Source organism: Prionailurus viverrinus, chromosome D1 (genome assembly GCF_022837055.1).
Source record: "Prionailurus viverrinus isolate Anna chromosome D1, UM_Priviv_1.0, whole genome shotgun sequence".
NCBI classification, from domain to species: domain Eukaryota; kingdom Metazoa; phylum Chordata; class Mammalia; order Carnivora; family Felidae; genus Prionailurus; species Prionailurus viverrinus.
In genome coordinates this window covers 102940873-102958452 of record NC_062570.1, presented here as the reverse complement: position 1 = coordinate 102958452, position 17580 = coordinate 102940873, and the positions used below count along the sequence as shown (strand labels likewise).

The following is a 17580-nucleotide window of genomic DNA, read 5'->3' as shown; positions in this document are numbered from 1 at the left end:
ATTCCACCTCTGCTAGTCTAATCCCCTATCAATTCTCACACTGAAACTACCCAAGTCTAACTTGTATCCTTGATCCTAACTCTTTCCATTATCCACAGAGCAACGATCTTTTCAAAATCAGACCATTCCTCTGTTTAACCACCTGCTTTAGTCTAAGTGTTTATGTCCCCCCAAAATTCATATGTTGAAATAATAAGCCCCCAAAATGATGGTATTAGGAGATAGGGCCTTTGAGAAATGCTTAGATCGTGCTTCGTGAATGGGATTAGTGCCCTTGTAAAAGAGGCTCCACAGCATATCCCTGGCCCTCTGCAATGTGAGGACATAGCTAGAATTAGGCAGTCTGCAACCCCAAAGTGAGCCATCATCACAATAGGACCTTGCTGGTGCCCTGACCTTGGACTTTCCTGCCTCCAGAACTGTGAGAAATCTCTGATGTTTATAGGCTATCTAGTCTGTGGCATGTTGTTACAGCAGCCTGAAGGAACTAAGACACCACCCCTCTCCCATCATTTGCCACTGCTCTTGGATTATAAAAGCCTTACATTATCTGGTCTCTGCTGCCCCCTCCAGCCTCAATTTTTACCAAGCTTCCCTTGATACACCAGCCTCTCCCTTCATCAAACACATCAAATTTTTTCCTTTCTTAGCGTTTTGCAGGGTTTCCTCCCCCAGGAAGATTTTGTCCCAGTCTCACCCAGCCATTTAGGTCTTAACGCCAAACGTGCTCAGGGGAGGCCTGTCCTGACCACCCAGTCTAAAGCACTGTCCTAGTCACTCTGTCTCAGATCACCCAATTTTCAGTCTCTGCATAGCACTTACTGTTTTTGTTTTTCATTCTATGTCAGCTCTGTAAGACTTTGTCTATGTTGCTCCCCATCTACAATAGCAAATAACAGATACTCAATAAAGATCTTGTGGAAAGAAGGGCATCACATATTTACTCAATCCAATCTAAACTAGGAACACAAATAATCCGCAAGAAATCAAAAGAGAATGGGCTTTCCCAGCTTCTTACCACCTGAAAAAGCTGAATTTACAGTTGGACCTAGGACCCAGTTCCCAACCGGACAGACAATAGGAAAGACAACTGCAGCCGAGACAGCAAATGAGCTACGTCTGGAAAACGATCAGGCTAGAAATCTCAATCCAACTTTATCACCAGCCGCTTCAGCTCGTCATAGTAAACCAGCATGGACAACAGATTTAGCATCTATTTACCTATGAGGGAAGGGAAGGGAAGGAGAACTATTATAAAAATTCACTTGCTTGGTTCACAAGTGGGCTCTTGGCTTTCCTCTCCTCTAAGAGTTTAGCAGTAACTCGTTCCAGTGATGTTTCCATAGTGCTTAGGGGAAAAAACAAAATTTTTAAAAATTATACCAACTTCCGTGATATGGCAAAAATATTTATTAAAATTTTCCAAGTTTAAACTTGAAAGAGGCCTCCTGATTCAATCTTTCATCCTGGATAAATGAGATAACAAGTACTATATACAGAATACAAAGCAGTAATAGTAAAAAAATTTCTCCTAAAAATTAGTCCACCAAGTGGACAGTGGCAGAAATGGGACTCTCCAGGGCCTCAGAGAATTCAAAGTGGCACCTTAGGTGATCCAAGAAACCAATTATATTCTCCTAGTTTTCCATTTGGCTCAAGAGTGGAAGAGTTAGGTTACCACCAGCTGTTTCAAGAGGTAGAAATATGCTTTCTACTAGTTCACTATTTACTGGCCCGCATGGCCTCAACAGATTCTCATACCTCAGCCCGTCTGCCTTTGGTGATGACCAGAAGACCTCTACGTCCCAGGCAGTAAGGCTTCCTGCTAGTCTCTACTTAAGATCCATGAACCTGATATCCATGATGAGAAGGAAGTTCTTAGGCAGTGGGCGGGGGGCTGGAGAGAGAACAGTAAACACCTGATGCTCCAGGTCCACGCTGGTCACCACGATGAAGCCAGCGACACTTGTCTCAGAAAGGTTCTCCTCTGTGCCCTCAGCAGTGCTAACACTCAGGAGGTGGTGCACCATATCGCGGCCAGGCGTGACAGGTACTAGCTTGAGCTGATTGTCCTCCTGAGACATGCCCAAAGGCAAACAGGAGTCTGGAATGGTGGGTGCCCCAACTTTGTAGATTTTCACATCTGAAAATTTGACATTGAAGGCATGGGGATAGAAACAGCCCCGGAATCCATAGAAATACTCACGGATACGCTCATCCCTACATTCCCGCCGGAAGTCTTTGGAGCGTTCAACCACACCCCCGGATTTAGGGAGCAGCACAGTGCGTACAAAGTGAGGCAGGTCCCGTTTTAGTTCGTTGTACAGTCGTTCTTGATCCAGAACCACAACCACATCTACCTCAAAGGCTGAGGCAGCGTGCACCAGGGCCTGGTAACCAGAGCCCTTGACCCAGCCACAGGTATTAATGACACAGCCACTCACAGAGGCCCTTCGGTTCACTTCACATCTTTGATTGAACACATCCGCTAAACGAGAAGTAATCTGCAGAAGAAAGCACGAAGGTGAGGAAAAGAGACACAAAACTAGCAAACTCATAGCTATGTAGAATAAGTGGTTATTACGTACAAGAGAAGATGACATTCTTAATGGCTTTTAACCTCATTAACATGGATTTCGTTTTTATGTTGTTTCTTCTATTGTTTCATGTCCTAAGTAGAGATTGAGTTAATTACTTAACAACGGGTCCACAGACTTGTTTAACAATCTGAGGTTGACTTATATCTGAAACGGTCTTTCCCAAAATCATCTGGAAGTAATACCAGCTGAGAGGGAGCAAAGAAATGGCCACAGACGGTTTTAATTAGCACACTTTTGCACAGCTTCCTATCCGGATAGTAGCCCTTCCCTCCATCCCCCCTTGGCGCCGGCTCTGACCTTATTATAAAGCTTGATGTTGGTGCCAGGAGTGGTGGAGCCAAAATGATACACCAGAGGGGCCTGGATAGAGAATCCCTCTTCAACATCTGCCGGCCGCTCAATGTAGAGGGCCCCCATGGTACCAGGGATGGAAACAGAGCCCTGACCCACATCCAGCTCCACGTAAGTAGGACGGCGGCCCAAACGCACTGCGTAGTTGAGCAGTAGACGGCACACTGTGGACTTGCCCACATCAGTGGGGCCCACTACCATCACCCGGGGGCCTCGCTCTTCTTCCTTCTCCGCCTGCCTCCTCATCTGCTCCAAGGCTGTGTGAGTGTTGAGATAAAGTAACATAGGAGTGTCCTTGGAGACATAAGCCACCTCGGTGCGGCCACTCAGCTGTAAAGAACAGCCATGCCAAGTGAAAACAGCCACCTTGGCACCGGCATCAAAAGTGAATTTCTTGTTTCGGGTCAGCTCTGTGCCGAAGATTTCTGCCATCCCAGCCAGCAGCTCCAACTGAACTGACTGAGATGCCTCCACCTCAAAGCGAAGTTCTGTTTCTCGCTCTAGTTCAAATTTAGTTGTTGGCTTCTTGTCATCACTGGCCTCCTCTCCCATCTTTTCTGTGTAGCTGCTGAGCCTAGAACACAAATTAATTATCAGATCTAAACAGAAGTTAGGCCACTGTTCAAAATCCTCCAATGGATACTTCTCCTTACCTGCTTTATTTTTCTCCTTATCTGTGATCACCACCTGTCTCACTATACATTTATTGTCTGTCTACCCCCACTGGAACGTAAGGGTTGGGCAGTCTGGTTTGCTGCTGTATCTCTAGAATCTAGAATAGGACTGGACAACCGGTGGGCACCTCATAAGTACACCGAGTAAATAAATGACTCAGACATAAGAAAACTGTATCTACAGATTGACCTAAGACTTGGTTATATCACCTCCATTGCTCCTTTCGTCACTCGCGGGATACTCGACATAAGAGGGCAACTGATGCCCTCTTATTCAACAAGAAAGGGCGTCTGCAATCTGGATGCAAAGCAGAGAATATGGAGTTTGCACTTGGAAACAGCATTAAGGTCCCGCTCAGCAACTACTAGGTAGTGTCTTTAGACAAATCACCTAACCTTCTCCTCAGCTGTCACCTGGAGTCACTTACACTTCCTCTCACAAAGTGTTGTGCTGGGGACTGTTGGAGGGAAAAAATTACTCCGTAAACTAGAAAACGCCGAGAAGTAATGAAGAATGATTTCCGATCCCGAGCCGCAGCTCTAAGTCCAGCATCTGTCCCGGCACTCCCAGACGCCGAAGTCTGTCCAGGCTCTAAGGGGCGACGGTTGCATTCCTGAGTTTATCATCTCACCTGCACAAGCCACGAACCCAAACCGGTAAAACGACGAGCTCCCCGCCGGACCTAAACCCAACTACACGCCACGCTCGCCCAGTTCCACGCCGGAAACAAAAGCGGTTCCGCACTTGCGCAATGGAGGAGCCGCGGTCGCGCGATGTCCCTTGGGATATGTAGTTGTGCGGGAACGGCCTCGAACTGTTGAGCTCGCGCAGCCGCTCGGCCTTCTGGGAGTTGTAGTTAAAGGATTGTTTTGATCGTGACGCCGAAGGTGGGAGGGGCGGTGGCCCGTATTGTTTGCGAAGCCGGCGCGCCGGGGGGTAGGAGGCGTGGCGGTTACGCCCCGCGCGGGGCGGGAACCCGCCGAGGAGCCAATGGTTGCCGAGGCGCGGCTGCTGCGGATTGTCGCCCCAGTGTGCCCGCTCACCTGCAGCCGGGAAAGGAGAAGGGCGGCGGGAAGCGGGGGTAGGCTCACCATCTGGGTCCCACGACCGTCTGCTTGCCGGGACCACAAGCCAGGATGTGAGAAAATGCGCAAAACCCCACGTGGAACACGAGGAAATCTGAGAGTAAGGAAAGCGAAGGAGAACAGCTTGTCCGAGGCCAGCCTGGGCTGTCATCCCCTACCTGACACAGTGCATGGCACCTAGAGGGCATTAAGATTTTTTGTTTGTTTGTTTTAATAAAAGAATAACAACCCAAGAATTTCTTCCAGTTACTCTCTAGGTCAGTCATTACCCAACAACGTCTCTCCTATCGAGTGGGGAGTTCTGTTGGGGACTCCTTTCCCTCCCTGAATCCCCGTCAGTTATACCAGGCCAACCATTTACCCCGCAGGCAACAGGTTGGGCCACGGTCTGTAATTCTCACGAGCTTGGGCTCTGGAATCTTGTGCTCTGCTATGCCACTTTCTCACTGCGTGACTTTGGGCAGATCAGGCTCAAACTCTGAGACCCAGTTTCTTGTCTAAAATAGGGATAATAACTGTACTCAACCTCTTAAAGTTGTTTTTAAAGATTGAATGGGATGATACATGTAAAGTACTAAGCACACTGTAACACAGCATTTGATTATAGCTTTTTAAGTTTTTATTATAGGTTGAGGAGGGGGAGCACGAATAATGCCATCCATTTGTACAGTAGTTTAAATATTTTTCAAAGCCCTTTTCCCTATCTTCTTTCACAGCCACCCTGTAAAGTCAGTTTTATTATCTCCACTTTCAGACGAGAGAGGAGACTAAGGTAGGTGAAGGGACTTGCTCAAGCTAGAACTCAAACCCAGGATTTGGGAGTTTGCTATTATAATAGCCAACACATAGTGTTAGATGCTAGGTACTATTCAAGGGGCTTGACAGGCGTAAATTCATTTAATCCTCACAAGAATCCTGTGAATATACTGAAATTGTCATCCCCGCTTTACAGATGAGTACTTTCTTCACTCCGGTTACCACGGTTAATCCGGGTCCAGAAACCTGGGATGATTTTCTGGGTTGCCGTTTTCACAGTGGCCCTACCCTAGCAATCATTTGCGTGGGAGTGCCATCCTCACTGCTCACAGCTTTTTCTTTAATGGTTTGCTTTCATTCATTCATTCACCACGGCATGCATTCTCTGGTGACCTGTTAAATATCCCATGATCTTTCACCGTCCTTCAAAAATTCAGTTCCAGGATTCTATTTGCCAATTTTTTTCCCAGAATGAGCACAGCCTCTCCTGTTTCCCTGCAGTCTACCTCCCAGATCTGTTTCTTTGCCTCCACACTCTCTCCCTTGAGGCAATTTCTCCCAAATATCTGAAGGACATCTTTATTTGGATACTGTATAGCCATCTCAAGCTGAATTTCACGCAAAGAAACCCCTCTCCTCCTTTGGACTGTTTCACTTCTTAAACAAAGTGACGGCACAACATATCCATGCTTGCCTAAGCTCTCCTTGCTTTTTAACTTCCACCAAGAGCCCTTGTCATCTGCACCCCCAACAATACGGTCCTCATGTGTCTTATTTTCCTCTCCAGCTGAATCTTTGATCATTTTCTTCCTGAGTTAAATTCATTGGTATCCCTTTTTGCTTCCAAGCTCTCAATCCTGGCCCTAAGAGCTACTCACCTACCCTTTCCCCACTTCTGTCGTTTCCCTGCAAGAGTGGTTCCTCAAATGCCTCCCTCCACTTACCTTTCCTTTCTCATCTGCTGCCCAGACAGAAACACTTCTTCCTTTACCCAGTTCTCTCTCTCACTTCCAAACCTCTGGTGATATCACTCACGGCACCTGCACTGTGTTTTCACAATTTACCTCAAACCCCAGAATCTTCCCTGATTAAATATTCAGAATTCCTTGTATTTTTTCATACCCAGCTAGCAAGGCCTCCCATTACCCACATCTCCCTACTCTTTCCTTCCTTGCATGTGAACAGACAAACCACCCACAAGCTGTCCTTTCTAAGTCCCTATCTTTGTCACACTTTTCTTTCTTTCTTTCTTTCTTTCTTTCTTTCTTTCTTTTTTTGTCACACTTCATTTTCTAGATGGTAGCCTCTGTTAGAAGTTGGGGTTTTTCATCTTAGAGAATGTGTTCTGTGCCCACATACTTTAAAGATATGCACAGGACAGTACTACATGAAAAATAGAATCTGAGTCAAATGAAAAATACTTGGAAGCTGATAGAAAAAATAGCACTGAGAGATATAAGTTCTTCCTAAGATATCAAGTTGGTATGCGTCTCTTGAGATCTCAGAATTTAAGAGTAAATCCTCTCTGGGTTTAAGGATATTAAGTTGAGCACACTATTTTTGAAATAATAGTAGCTGCTGTTATTTATATTTATATTTATATTTATATTTATATTTATATTTATATTTATATTTATATTTATAGCGTGCCAGGCACTTTTTAGGTGTTTACAGGTTACTTCACCTTATTTCACCTCTCCATGGGGTAAATGTCACAAGCTTCATTTAGCAGAAGAGGAAAACTGAAGGACAAACAGGATCAGCAACTCGCCCAGTGGTTCCTCACGAGCATATTGGCAGAGCTGGATTCAAACTCAGATCTCTCTGAGACCCAAGCCAGACACTCGGACCACGTCTGAAGATGCAACTCAGCCGCTGTTTTCTGACCGTCTTCTGGATGCGGGGCTCTGCGCTAGGCACTGCAGTCCTGGGATGCAGAGAGGAGTTTCCCAGAGGACGCTTCTCAGAAAGTTTACAGCCCGTTAGAGAACCTTATGTAATGTGGGTGTTTCTGTCCAGAAAGCACAAGTAGCTTGGAGGTAGCTGAGCAGAGGTTCCTGCTTGTGAGATGTCCAATTTCATCTGTGACCCTTTTGGGGACATTAAGCTGAGGCTTGGAAGTGTCCGGTACAAGCTTGGGGGCACAGTTTGCCCTATGTGACAATTAATATGTCTCTCTTTTCCCTGCGTCAGGGCTGGCATCGGAGCTGAGATGGGAAATATATCATCTTGGATGTGTGTGCACACGCCTCTCTGCATCCGTCTCTCACTGTCACCGCCTGGCCACCTCCTTTCCTCCAGCCCTGCCACCCATACTCCATCCTGGCCAGCCCTGTCCTTCCTCCAGGTTCCTTCTGTCTCCTTGGCCACACCGCCTTCCTCCTCGGCAACCAGCCTTTCCTCCTGCGCCCCCCTGGCCATCCCGGCCCTCTGCTCCCTCCCCTAGCCCCATCCCTCGCCGCCTGCCCCCTCCCTTCCTCCCGACCCGCCTCCTGTGTCTCCCAGCCCTGCTCTGACGTGGGAGGTGAGGGGGTGGGGGGACGGATGACTCACAGTGTTATGATGCAGTTCCACAACACACAGCTACATTCACCCACAGACCGAGGTACAGACGAGAGACAACCTCTGGCCCCCCAGCAGCTGGCCAGCTTGGCAGCCCCAGTCTCGAGCCCCTAACTACTCTCCCCCGCCCCCATCCCCTTCCCAATTGAAGGAGCGGAAAGAGAAGAGAGAAGAGTGAGCAGAGAGATTGAGAGATTGAGAGAGAGAGAGATAGACGGAGATCTCTGGAGCAGACCTCAAGGTGAGGGGGCAGCCCTTCTCCAAATGAATTTTTTTCCCCTTTGCAAATTTCCTCCTCCTGCTGCGTGTTGCTTTCTCCCCATCGCAAAAGCATTATTCATCCACCCTTTGTCCTCCCTTCCCCCTCCCCGCTGCCTCTGCTCCTCTCTCCCTCTCTGAGCTCTGACGGTTCCGCACTTAGATTTCCCGGCAACTTCGGCTGCTGCATCAGGCCTCACTGTTTATTGTTTTGCTGCTGATGCAGACCCCCGAAGCCCGACCGGGGAGCTGGCTGCGCTGCTGATTATTTGGACCATACCATACCGAGAACGCCAGCCCGGGGGGGTGGGGGATGAAACCTCGGAGGAGATGAGAAAATCCATTGTGAGCAGGTGTTGCGTCCGCCCCCCCCCCCTTACTCCCCCAGGCACAGGATTCGCACCTGGTTCCCCGAGCCTCTGCCTGGGCGCCTCTGCTGTCAGCACTGGTTGCTCAGCACACCGCCCGCCCCCCCCCCCAGCCCTCCCTCTCCCCTACCTCCCACGGTCCAGCCCAGGCTCACTTGGGGGAATATCCTCTCCCTAACACTCAGCTTGCCTTTGTTTTTCCATCATTTGCCCAACTTGCTTCTCCCTGTGATCTGAGCCAGGAAAGAAATGAACCCATCTCCCCCTCCCAGCCCCCCCCCCCCCCCCCCCCGCGAGTCATTCTCTGGCCTTCTGTGCAGCCTCTCTTTGGCCTGATGGGGAAGCAGGGGAGAGAGAGGGAGGGAGGCGTGACATAGGCTGGGGAAGGAGCTAGAGAGCAGGGACCCAGCCAGCCCCTTCACAGGTGCACTTAGGTGGAGAGCAGCAGAGGGGAACTCAGGCAAAGTTTGAAGGCAGACCTGGGAAGTGGACGCTGGTGAGGAGGGCCCAGACTCCTGCGGCCAGAGCCCAATGTCACCCTGAACTCAGCTCAAGGTGTCTTTCTGGGGCCCAGCCACAGGGAAAGGACCTCAAACTGAAGATGGGCTCTGTTGGGGGTTCTGTGGAGAGACTGCTGCCTGGCGGCCCCAGGAAATACTAAAATAGCTGGGGCACCAGTGGCCACCACAGAGGACATGATGAGAGCCCCTTTGCCCTGACTACTCGCAGCCACACTGTCCCTGCTCTGCTTAGTAGCCTGGCCTTGCCAGAGCACCGAGCTGGCACCTCTGAACTGGACTTGAGCTAAATCACCCACAACAGGCCTGAAGGCCCCATGAAGGAGACGCCTTATCAGAGGCAACAGAGGACACCTCCCTTCTTATCCTCTGCCTCTTGTACCCTCAGTCACTTTGGGACTGGAGTCTGGACAGATACCAATATCTTTCTCACCATTCCTAACCAGAAACCAGCAATGATTTTATCTGCTGTCACCCACAAGAGTCACTGCTGTTGGTCCCTGGCCCTGGGAAAAGGTGGAAACGTTCTCTGCCTTATGCCCCAGAGCATAGGTTTTGAAAATAAGAATCTCCCACTTCTGCTCCCACTGCACATCACCTAGCCCAGGAGTGCCACCCTCCCCGAAGTGATCCCCACTTCCCATGGCTTCCGGCTGTCAGGTCTGTCTCTCCACGGGCTGAATGTCCACGTCTTTAACTGAGGCTAAGGCAACAGTTAGAGCAGTACAGACAGACCAAGGGGCTCAGAAGCTGAGAAAAGCTGGAACGAGAGGACCAAAGTGCGGGACCGGGCGAACAGCCACATCTGAGGTTGTCAGTACCAACGGAGACAGCCATGAAGTTCTAGTTCCGGGAGTGCAGGACCCCAGGCCCAGGAAAGGGCCGAGCAGGGCGTGTGTACTTGCCCGCCTGCTGGCCTCTCTCCCACGCGACACCTATGAAGGACCAATTGCGTTGCAAATGGAGGCCACAGAGAAGAAAAACCGCCAGGCTTCCCCAACTTGCAAGAGGCTCTGAACCTGAGCCTTCCGGCGCACGTGGGACGCAGACCCTCACCAAAGAGCCAAAACCCAGGCGAGAGCAACTCGCAGATGACGTTGCTCCCATGGCAGCATTTGCACCAGCAGGCTGCTCTCAGTGGAAAATGGTGGAGACTGCTCCCGCCCCAGGAGGGAAAGACACCACCTCCCCGGCTGTGGCACCGGAGGCCTGGAACAGCTGCCAGAGCAGGCGGGAATCCAGGGACCGGGGAGAGAGTGCGACTGGACGCTGCGAGGGGGGGGGGGGGCGCGGGGGAACGATCGTGATGGGGGAAGTAGGGGCAGGGGAGGGCTGAGCCCATCTTCCCCGTTCCCTCGGGAGGGGCTCTCCTGATCCACTCTCCCCTCTTCCCAGGTGACTTCCATTTCTATCTGGTTCACGTCTGGGGGGGCCCTGGCCGGGCAGCCCCCCCACATTTCTCCTGCCCCGAAACACGGCTCTAGCCAACCTGCTTCGCTGCTTCACCTGCGACCGACTGTGTGGGGGCTGCACGGCGCCAGCCCCTCCAGCCCGCCAGGGCATCGTCCTCCAGCCCGTCATGCCCAGCTGCGACCCGGGCCCGGGCCCTGCCTGCCTCCCCGCCAAGACGTTCCGCAGCTACCTGCCTCGTTGCCACCGCACCTACAGCTGCGTCCACTGCCGTGCGCACCTGGCCAAACACGATGAGCTTATTTCCAAGGTACGCCAAGCAGGGGGGGCCCGCCGCTCGGCCCTGCCGGCTCCCACCAGGATTGTCCAAACTCACCTGGCGGAGAGGCAACAATGCCCACCCGCCCTCTTCCTTGCCCCTGGGGGACCCAGGCAGTGGGGCCCAGGGCATCCCGGCAGTCATCGTCTGTCCTATGTCTCCACAGTCTTTCCAAGGGAGCCATGGCCGAGCCTACCTGTTTAACTCCGTGTGAGTCTACCTCTCTCTTTGTGTGTATGTGTGTGTGTGCGTGTCTGAATGACTTTCCGGTGTGGGAAAGGGAGGTGAGCCATCCGCAGGTGGCCTGGCGCCTCCTGCTTTGGCAAAGGGGGCCAGAGACCCAGTGTGCATTTCTCCCGTGGAGCATGTGGGCAGAATTGGAGAGGGAAGGCCCGGGCACTAGTCATGAACGGGTGGATTGCTGCCGGCAGGCCTTCCAGTTGGGCAGGGCTCAGCGCTCTCCAGATGGCAGTTCCTTTGGGCTGTTTGGGGGCTGAACTGATGGAACAACTCCACTGGTGCCCGGTCCTTCCTCTTTCCTGAGACAGGGTCAACGTGGGCTGTGGACCAGCCGAACAGCGCCTCCTGCTCACGGGGCTCCACTCGGTAGCTGATATTTTCTGCGAGAGCTGCAAAACCACGCTGGGCTGGAAATACGTAAGTCCCAGGAGAGAGGGCCACCCTCTCAAGCGGACAACCAAGCCCCCCCCCCCCCCCATGGCCAGGTTTTTGCATGAGGCCCAGAGGCAAGAGGGAGTTAGTTGCTGGGTTGCGGGGGGGGGGGGGGGGGGGGGGCTCTTGGGAGGCAGGGGTAGTACAGCAGTAGTAGCAGGTCCTGGAGGGGGTCTGCTTTGTCCTGCTTTCACTGCTTCCCCTCCACCAGGAGCAGGCTTTTGAGACGAGCCAGAAGTACAAGGAGGGGAAGTACATCATTGAAATGTCACACATGGTGAAGGACAACGGCTGGGACTGAGGGGCTCAGGCAGGCTGTGCCCTTCCTCCGCATGCCCACCCTCCCCGCACCCGTCCCCGGGCCCTGCCAAGCAGTCCATACCAGCATGAGTACTGCCCCACCCCTGGGGGGAACCCAGCTCCCGGCACCCCTCCCCCGCCTCCACCTCATCACCCCCAGGCCCCTTTGGAACAGGGGTCTGGGGTACCCCAGGGGTGTTCAAGGCTCAGGAGTGGGCAGCAGTCAGGGAGAGCCAGAACTGGGGAAAGGGGATGGTTGCGGGTTCTTCTAGCCCTAAGATCCTGAAAATGGAGGTGAGGGCAGGGCGGAGATCAGGCAGAGGACCAAGGGAGGACCCGTTTCTGCCCCAAACTCTTTTTGAGTGAACGGAGGACAAGTTTTGAGGCATGGGGCTGGTAGATCCCAGCCCACAGAATAGCAGGTGAGAAGGGGCTCGAGTTGGGAGTGAAATCTTGGCTTCAGACACTGCGACACACCGGAGTCTGAGGGTGAAGTTTCCCACCCCTGTTTGTAGGAGAAAGCATTCGGGGGTGGAAGGAAAGAAATCCCAGATCCCAGGCCCTGGGAAATGAAAGAATCACAGGGGTTTCCATTTTACTCCACTTGTTAGTTTATCTTGGCACTAAAGAGGCACTTTCGAGTACGTGACTTTCGCCAGGGGGTGGGGTGGGAGAAGCTGCCGCTGGAACAGCCCCCACCCCCCACTGGCTGTTTCCAGAGCGAGCAGTCCGTACGGGCATTCTGAGGCCCAGCCACTGCTCCCTGGGACCCAGTCCCTTGGAGGGGAGGTGGGACATCAGTGCCACGGGGCCAGGCTTCCTCGTGGCTGCCACCAGCGAACGAAACTTTTGTATGATACATAAAGTGTTTGGGTCTATTTTTAATAAAAAGGGGAAAAGCAACCGTGAGGCACTCTCTCCTCTTGACTTTGCTTCCCATGCACAGACCTTAACACTATTCTGTCACACTCCCCCCCAGTACCTGTCCCTTTAGGCCACTAGAGGGCAGCAATTGCTTTGTCTGTGTCGAGACCCCACTTGAGCCCTCACCAGGGGGATGGGTCTTCAGGTGAGGTTTGCTTAGTGAAGCGAGGGCTTTTGTGAGCAGTGTTTCCAAAGGGGGCAACCAAAACAGCGCCTCTTCCAGAGCCCTTGACAATGAATTAGGTATTGCCAGGATCCAGGATTGGGCACCTGGAAGAGGCTCACCCCTGAACAAGGGTGTTCTTGGGTCCTATTGCCTTTCAGCCTGGACTTGGAATGTTTGGGTCAGCTCATGGCCACACTCGAGGCTGAAAGGAAAATCGATCAAGCAAGGCAGCTTGATCCAAAGTGGAACTGAACAGCTCAAGATGGCAGCCATCAGTGCAACCATGTGACCCACGTGCATTTTCGGGGCAGTGATGTGAAATTCCCACTGTTGTTGGGTCACTGACAACCGCAGGGAGGACTGTACACATCATAAAAATCACCTTTTGTAAGCTAGCTTGTTATCCAGATTCGTTCATTGATATTGCAGATCTTTGCAAAGCACCTGTTACCTGCCAGGCATTGTGTCATGCACTGGAGATGCAGTGGACAGCAGGGCAGCTGTGGCCTGACTTGGGGGGGTGGGTGGTGCTCTCGATCTAATGGGAGGACAAACAGTAATCAGATGATTCCAGAACAAGGGCTCTGAGCAGGGATGGGGAGTAGGCTCAGGGGCTCCTAGCAGAGGCTCAGCCTAGATATGAGGAGTCAAGGGAAGACTTCACAGAAGTGATGACTGAAGGCACGTGGAAGAGACATCGAGTGGACACAGGAGAAATGGGGAGGGGCATATTTCAGGCACAAAGAACTGTGTGCCAAGGCTTGAGCTTAGTTAATTGGAGGAGGGAATAGAAGTTTCCCCAGAAAAACAGACCATTTGGGGAGCTAGATTTCATCCCAAGGGCATTGGGAAAACACTGAAAAATTCTTAAGAGTGGAATGACATCATCAAACAGCTGTTTTGTGCCCAGAGAAGAGGCTCAAACAGAAACGGTAAGATGCTGAAGAAAGTTAAGGGACAGAAGCTAACTGTACTACCAAATACCATATGGTCAGTGTCAGAATGGAGAGGCTGTTTGGGCAGAAAGGGAGAACTGGCAGATAACAGAAGTGTGTGAAGAAGGCAGATACAAGCCCTGAAGGAATGACGGCCAGCACCTCCAAGACCTCGGAGGCGTCTGTCCCGCCATTCACTTTCTGCGTGCCTGGTGATGCCTAGAGATCCAGAAACCCAGAAACCCTCAGTCCTACTTCTGGTGTCAAAGTTCAGGAAGGGTTCTCTTCTCAAGCCCCAAGCACTAACCCTGAAAATCAGGCACAAATGAGCTACCTTCTTAAAGCTCCCCCAAACTGCCCCCCCTTTGCTTACTTTCACAACTTATTTCCTAGGCACTGTGGGAAACAGAGAAGTAAATGGTGTAGCCATTGTTCTCAAGTTCTTTGTCATCTCCCCAGAAGGAATCGTTCTGTGGCTTGGCTCCAGGGATCCTATTTAATCTCTAAGGTCAGGCCATGGGCAGTGCTGCCCAAACCTTGGATGCCCAGACAGGTGTACCCTGGATAAGCATCAGGACCAAACACTCTTATTTCCCAGCAGGGTTGTGCGAGGAACTACAGGTGGAGATGAGGGATCCTTTTTATTCCCCAAGAGCCAGGGGAGGAGCTGCAGGTGCAGAATGCAAGGTGCACACAGGTTCTTGTCCCTGGCGAGCAGTCCTTCCAGGTCAGCCCTATCTCCTTTCCTGTGCATCCAGTTTTTCTCATGGAGGTCCACTTGGGTCCTATCGGTGACTCTCCCAACCTTCTCCACGCACCCTCCGACCCCAGGCTGAGTCTGGGAACTCTTCCTTCTGAAAGGTTTGAGGCTTTGGAAGATACCCCCCTACAACCAGCAGGTGGCATCAAAACCTTCCAACCCTCAGCTCAGGCAACCTCCCCGCGTACAGAACCTACTCCAATCTCTCCAGATAGGTCTACAAAAAAGACCGGTGAGCTGTCAGACTTAGGACAGGGTTATAGCTAGGCGCTGCAATGTAAGAGCTGTATAACCATGGCCCACACTGCTTAAACCTGCCTGGCCCTCAGTTTTTTCATCTGTAAAATGGGGATGTTACTTGCCAGGAAGTTATTAGTATGACGTGCCTAGTGCGTGGAAGTGCTTCCAGACGTGGGAGCGGTTAGTGCCGCTAACAGGCTTCCCAAATTCTCACCAGGAGGATAGCTGATTGGTGCCCAGATGGGAGAGGGAGTCTTGATACAGGAGACAGCCGGCGCTGGGTAGCACTACACGGCCAATGCCCTTTTAACATTGCACTGCTAGTGGTAGGTGCAGACAGTAGCACAATGTGAAAAGAGCTCCGGCCCGCAGCAGAGGCATGCCGGCCCTGCCTCCTCGCCCCTTCTCCCAGGCCCCGGCCCACTCAGCTCTCTTGGCCTCCCTCTGCCCCTTCGCATCTTCAAGACAGCTTCCCTCCCTTCTCAATACTAACCCTTTATTTTCTTTCCCTTCCTCCTCTGGCCTCCTTCCTCATACCCTTCCCAGAAGAGACTGCCTTTTATCTTAGTGTTTTGGGGCGCAGGAGGGGAGGCGGGGTCCATGGAAGCGGCTAAAGGGACACCTTGAGCTTGGCACTCAATTGGAAGTGACCGGTAGCAACCCCAAGTGTTTGGGGGTACACTCACATGAAACTGTTTCCCTGGATTTGATCTCTGCCAGCTTCTCTCCCGAGGGAGCTTGCTGACCAGGACTGCACCACACTCTAGTCCTCCCTGCTCAAAAGCTCTCTCCTCTTCGTTCAGATAAAGGGGAGTTCTAGGCCTCCAGGGGACCACCTCAGATGCACCTCCAGGACCAGAGGGAGGAGTATAGTCACAGCTCCCAGGCAGCACAGTGAAGCTTCCAGGTCTAGAGGAGGAAGCCCCACCCCTGCATCTCCCCTCTGTGGTCTTCAAATCCACCTTACGGAGTTCACATTGAACAACATCGTGAGGATGAGCCCCTCTCTTGTACTGAGCGTCAAGGATGGGCTTTCAATGGCAATGAGAGCAGAATCGGAGTTGTTCCCAGACTCCCCTTAGAGTCCAAGCTCACTCACAACTTGCCCATCCTGGCCCAGGGAAGGGGGCTTAAACACTGGATAAACAATCCTGAGACTGATCAAAAGCCAAAGCCAGAAGACTGCCTCCAAGGGGCACCTGGAGAGCCCCGCAGGACCCGCTCCTGGCTAAAGCGGTGGTCCCAGAAGCCGGACTCCAGTTCTGACCCGGTAAGCGGTGTGTGACCCAAAGGGGCAGAGGCTGGAGGGTGATTCCTCAGGCACACTGATCTGTGAAGGCCTTCGCGGGATGGAGCTGCCTCTGGGCCATACCCTCGTCCCCACTCCACCGCGGGCAGGAGGCACGGTTCCGGTTAGGAGCCCTTCCTCCGGGCTTCCCCTTCCAGCTTCCTCCCGCCCCTCCAGGATCCGCAGACAAGGGGCCCTGTCCTGCAGTTTGCACAGTTGCAATGACGGAAACCAAGAGCCCGCTAGGGTCAGTCATCAGGCCTCTGTGTGGGGCAAACCAGTCCGGGCTGGGAAGTGGATCATGCCCACAGGGAGCAAAGGAGTGAAGGTGGGACTGCCCAGCCAGTCTCGGGGGGTGGGGGCGGGGGGCAGTGAAAGATTATATTCACCGACGAGCGCCCAGATCTCTCCTTGGGGAGGGCAGGGAAGGGAGGCTAGGGCCAAGATCCCCTCAGCTCTCACACCCAACTCCTTCCAGAGCGGGCCTTGCGATTCACCAGCCAGCAGGGCCCCTCCCCCACCTTGGGCCCAGGAGCCATCCCCCAGCTCCTTCCAGAGGCGGGTGTAGAGACCGAGGAGGAAATGGGGGAGGGGAGGCCCCGGCTCAAGTTCTCTCCACTCCCCCTCCTCATTGGCCACCATCTTCCGGCCCCTGCCCCCCAGAGCAGCAGGGGATGGGGCCCAGCCTGTGGAAGGGAGAGAAAGGGCAGGTGGAGGGTTAGCCGGAGCAGCAGGGGCAGGGGCAGGCCCCAACTGTCTCCTCCCACCCCCTCCCCGCAGCCATGGCGACAGGCGGAGGAGACCAAGAGGGTCCTGAAAGCCGTGTTCTGTGAATGGGATGAGAAGGGCAGGGCAGGGGGTGGGGAGGTGGGGGGAAGAAGGGGGTGCGGGGCTCTCTGCCTCAACACCCAACTGTGCTGTACCACCCCCCGCCCCCCCCCCCCCACACCTCCAGGCTGGACCACACACGCGCGCACACAAACTCCCAGCCATACTTGCCACACAGCTCAGCCCTTACTCCACACTTACCCAAACAGCAAGCGCTGGAGTGTGAGCACACAGCTCCCCCACATCCCCGCACCCCTGAACACCGCACACTCGCAGCTCAGGAGCGGGCCTCCCACCCACCCCCAGCCCCTTGGCTCACCCCACAACTTCTCGGGATGCAGAACTCCCTGCCCGGCTCCAGCCCCTTCAGCCACGGCGTCTCCCCCCGCCCCGCCCCCCCACCCCAGCCAGGCCCCCTGTGCCCCGCACCGCCCCCCCCCCCAACACACACCCTCCCACACACGCCCGGGCACGGACAGATGGCCCAGCCCCAGCCCTGCCCAGCCGAGCCCCCCGCCCCTTCCCCACCACACCCCCCGCTGGAAAATGACAGGGAAGCCACCCC

The 17580-nt window shown here is 53.1% G+C and overlaps 2 protein-coding genes across 6 annotated transcripts; one reads left to right on the top strand and one right to left on the bottom strand.

Annotated features, from left to right (window-relative positions):
- Positions 1-1392: 1392 nt before the first annotated feature.
- CLP1 (cleavage factor polyribonucleotide kinase subunit 1) lies at positions 1393-4455 on the bottom strand. Of its 5 annotated transcripts, XM_047823963.1 has the most exons (4): positions 3836-4454; positions 3605-3734; positions 2898-3525; positions 1393-2504 (listed from the first exon to the last, which is right to left on the bottom strand). In XM_047823963.1, the coding sequence occupies exons 3-4, from the start codon at positions 3501-3503 to the stop codon at positions 1833-1835; spliced, it is 1278 nt and encodes a 425-aa protein (XP_047679919.1). In that variant the 5' UTR covers positions 3504-3525; positions 3605-3734; positions 3836-4454; the 3' UTR covers positions 1393-1832. The 5 variants fall into 5 exon arrangements, with proteins under 5 accessions (XP_047679919.1, XP_047679921.1, XP_047679920.1 ...); XM_047823965.1 differs by lacking the exon at positions 3605-3734 and having other exon boundaries at positions 2898-3550; positions 4054-4455; XM_047823964.1 differs by lacking the exon at positions 3605-3734 and having other exon boundaries at positions 4054-4455.
- Positions 4456-8043: 3588 nt separating this feature from the next.
- On the top strand, positions 8044-13353 carry YPEL4 (yippee like 4). The gene is made up of 5 exons (XM_047824008.1): positions 8044-8270; positions 10569-10893; positions 11069-11112; positions 11451-11559; positions 11786-13353. The coding sequence occupies exons 2-5, from the start codon at positions 10753-10755 to the stop codon at positions 11873-11875; spliced, it is 384 nt and encodes a 127-aa protein (XP_047679964.1). The 5' UTR covers positions 8044-8270; positions 10569-10752; the 3' UTR covers positions 11876-13353.
- The last annotated feature ends 4227 nt before the right edge of the window (positions 13354-17580 follow it).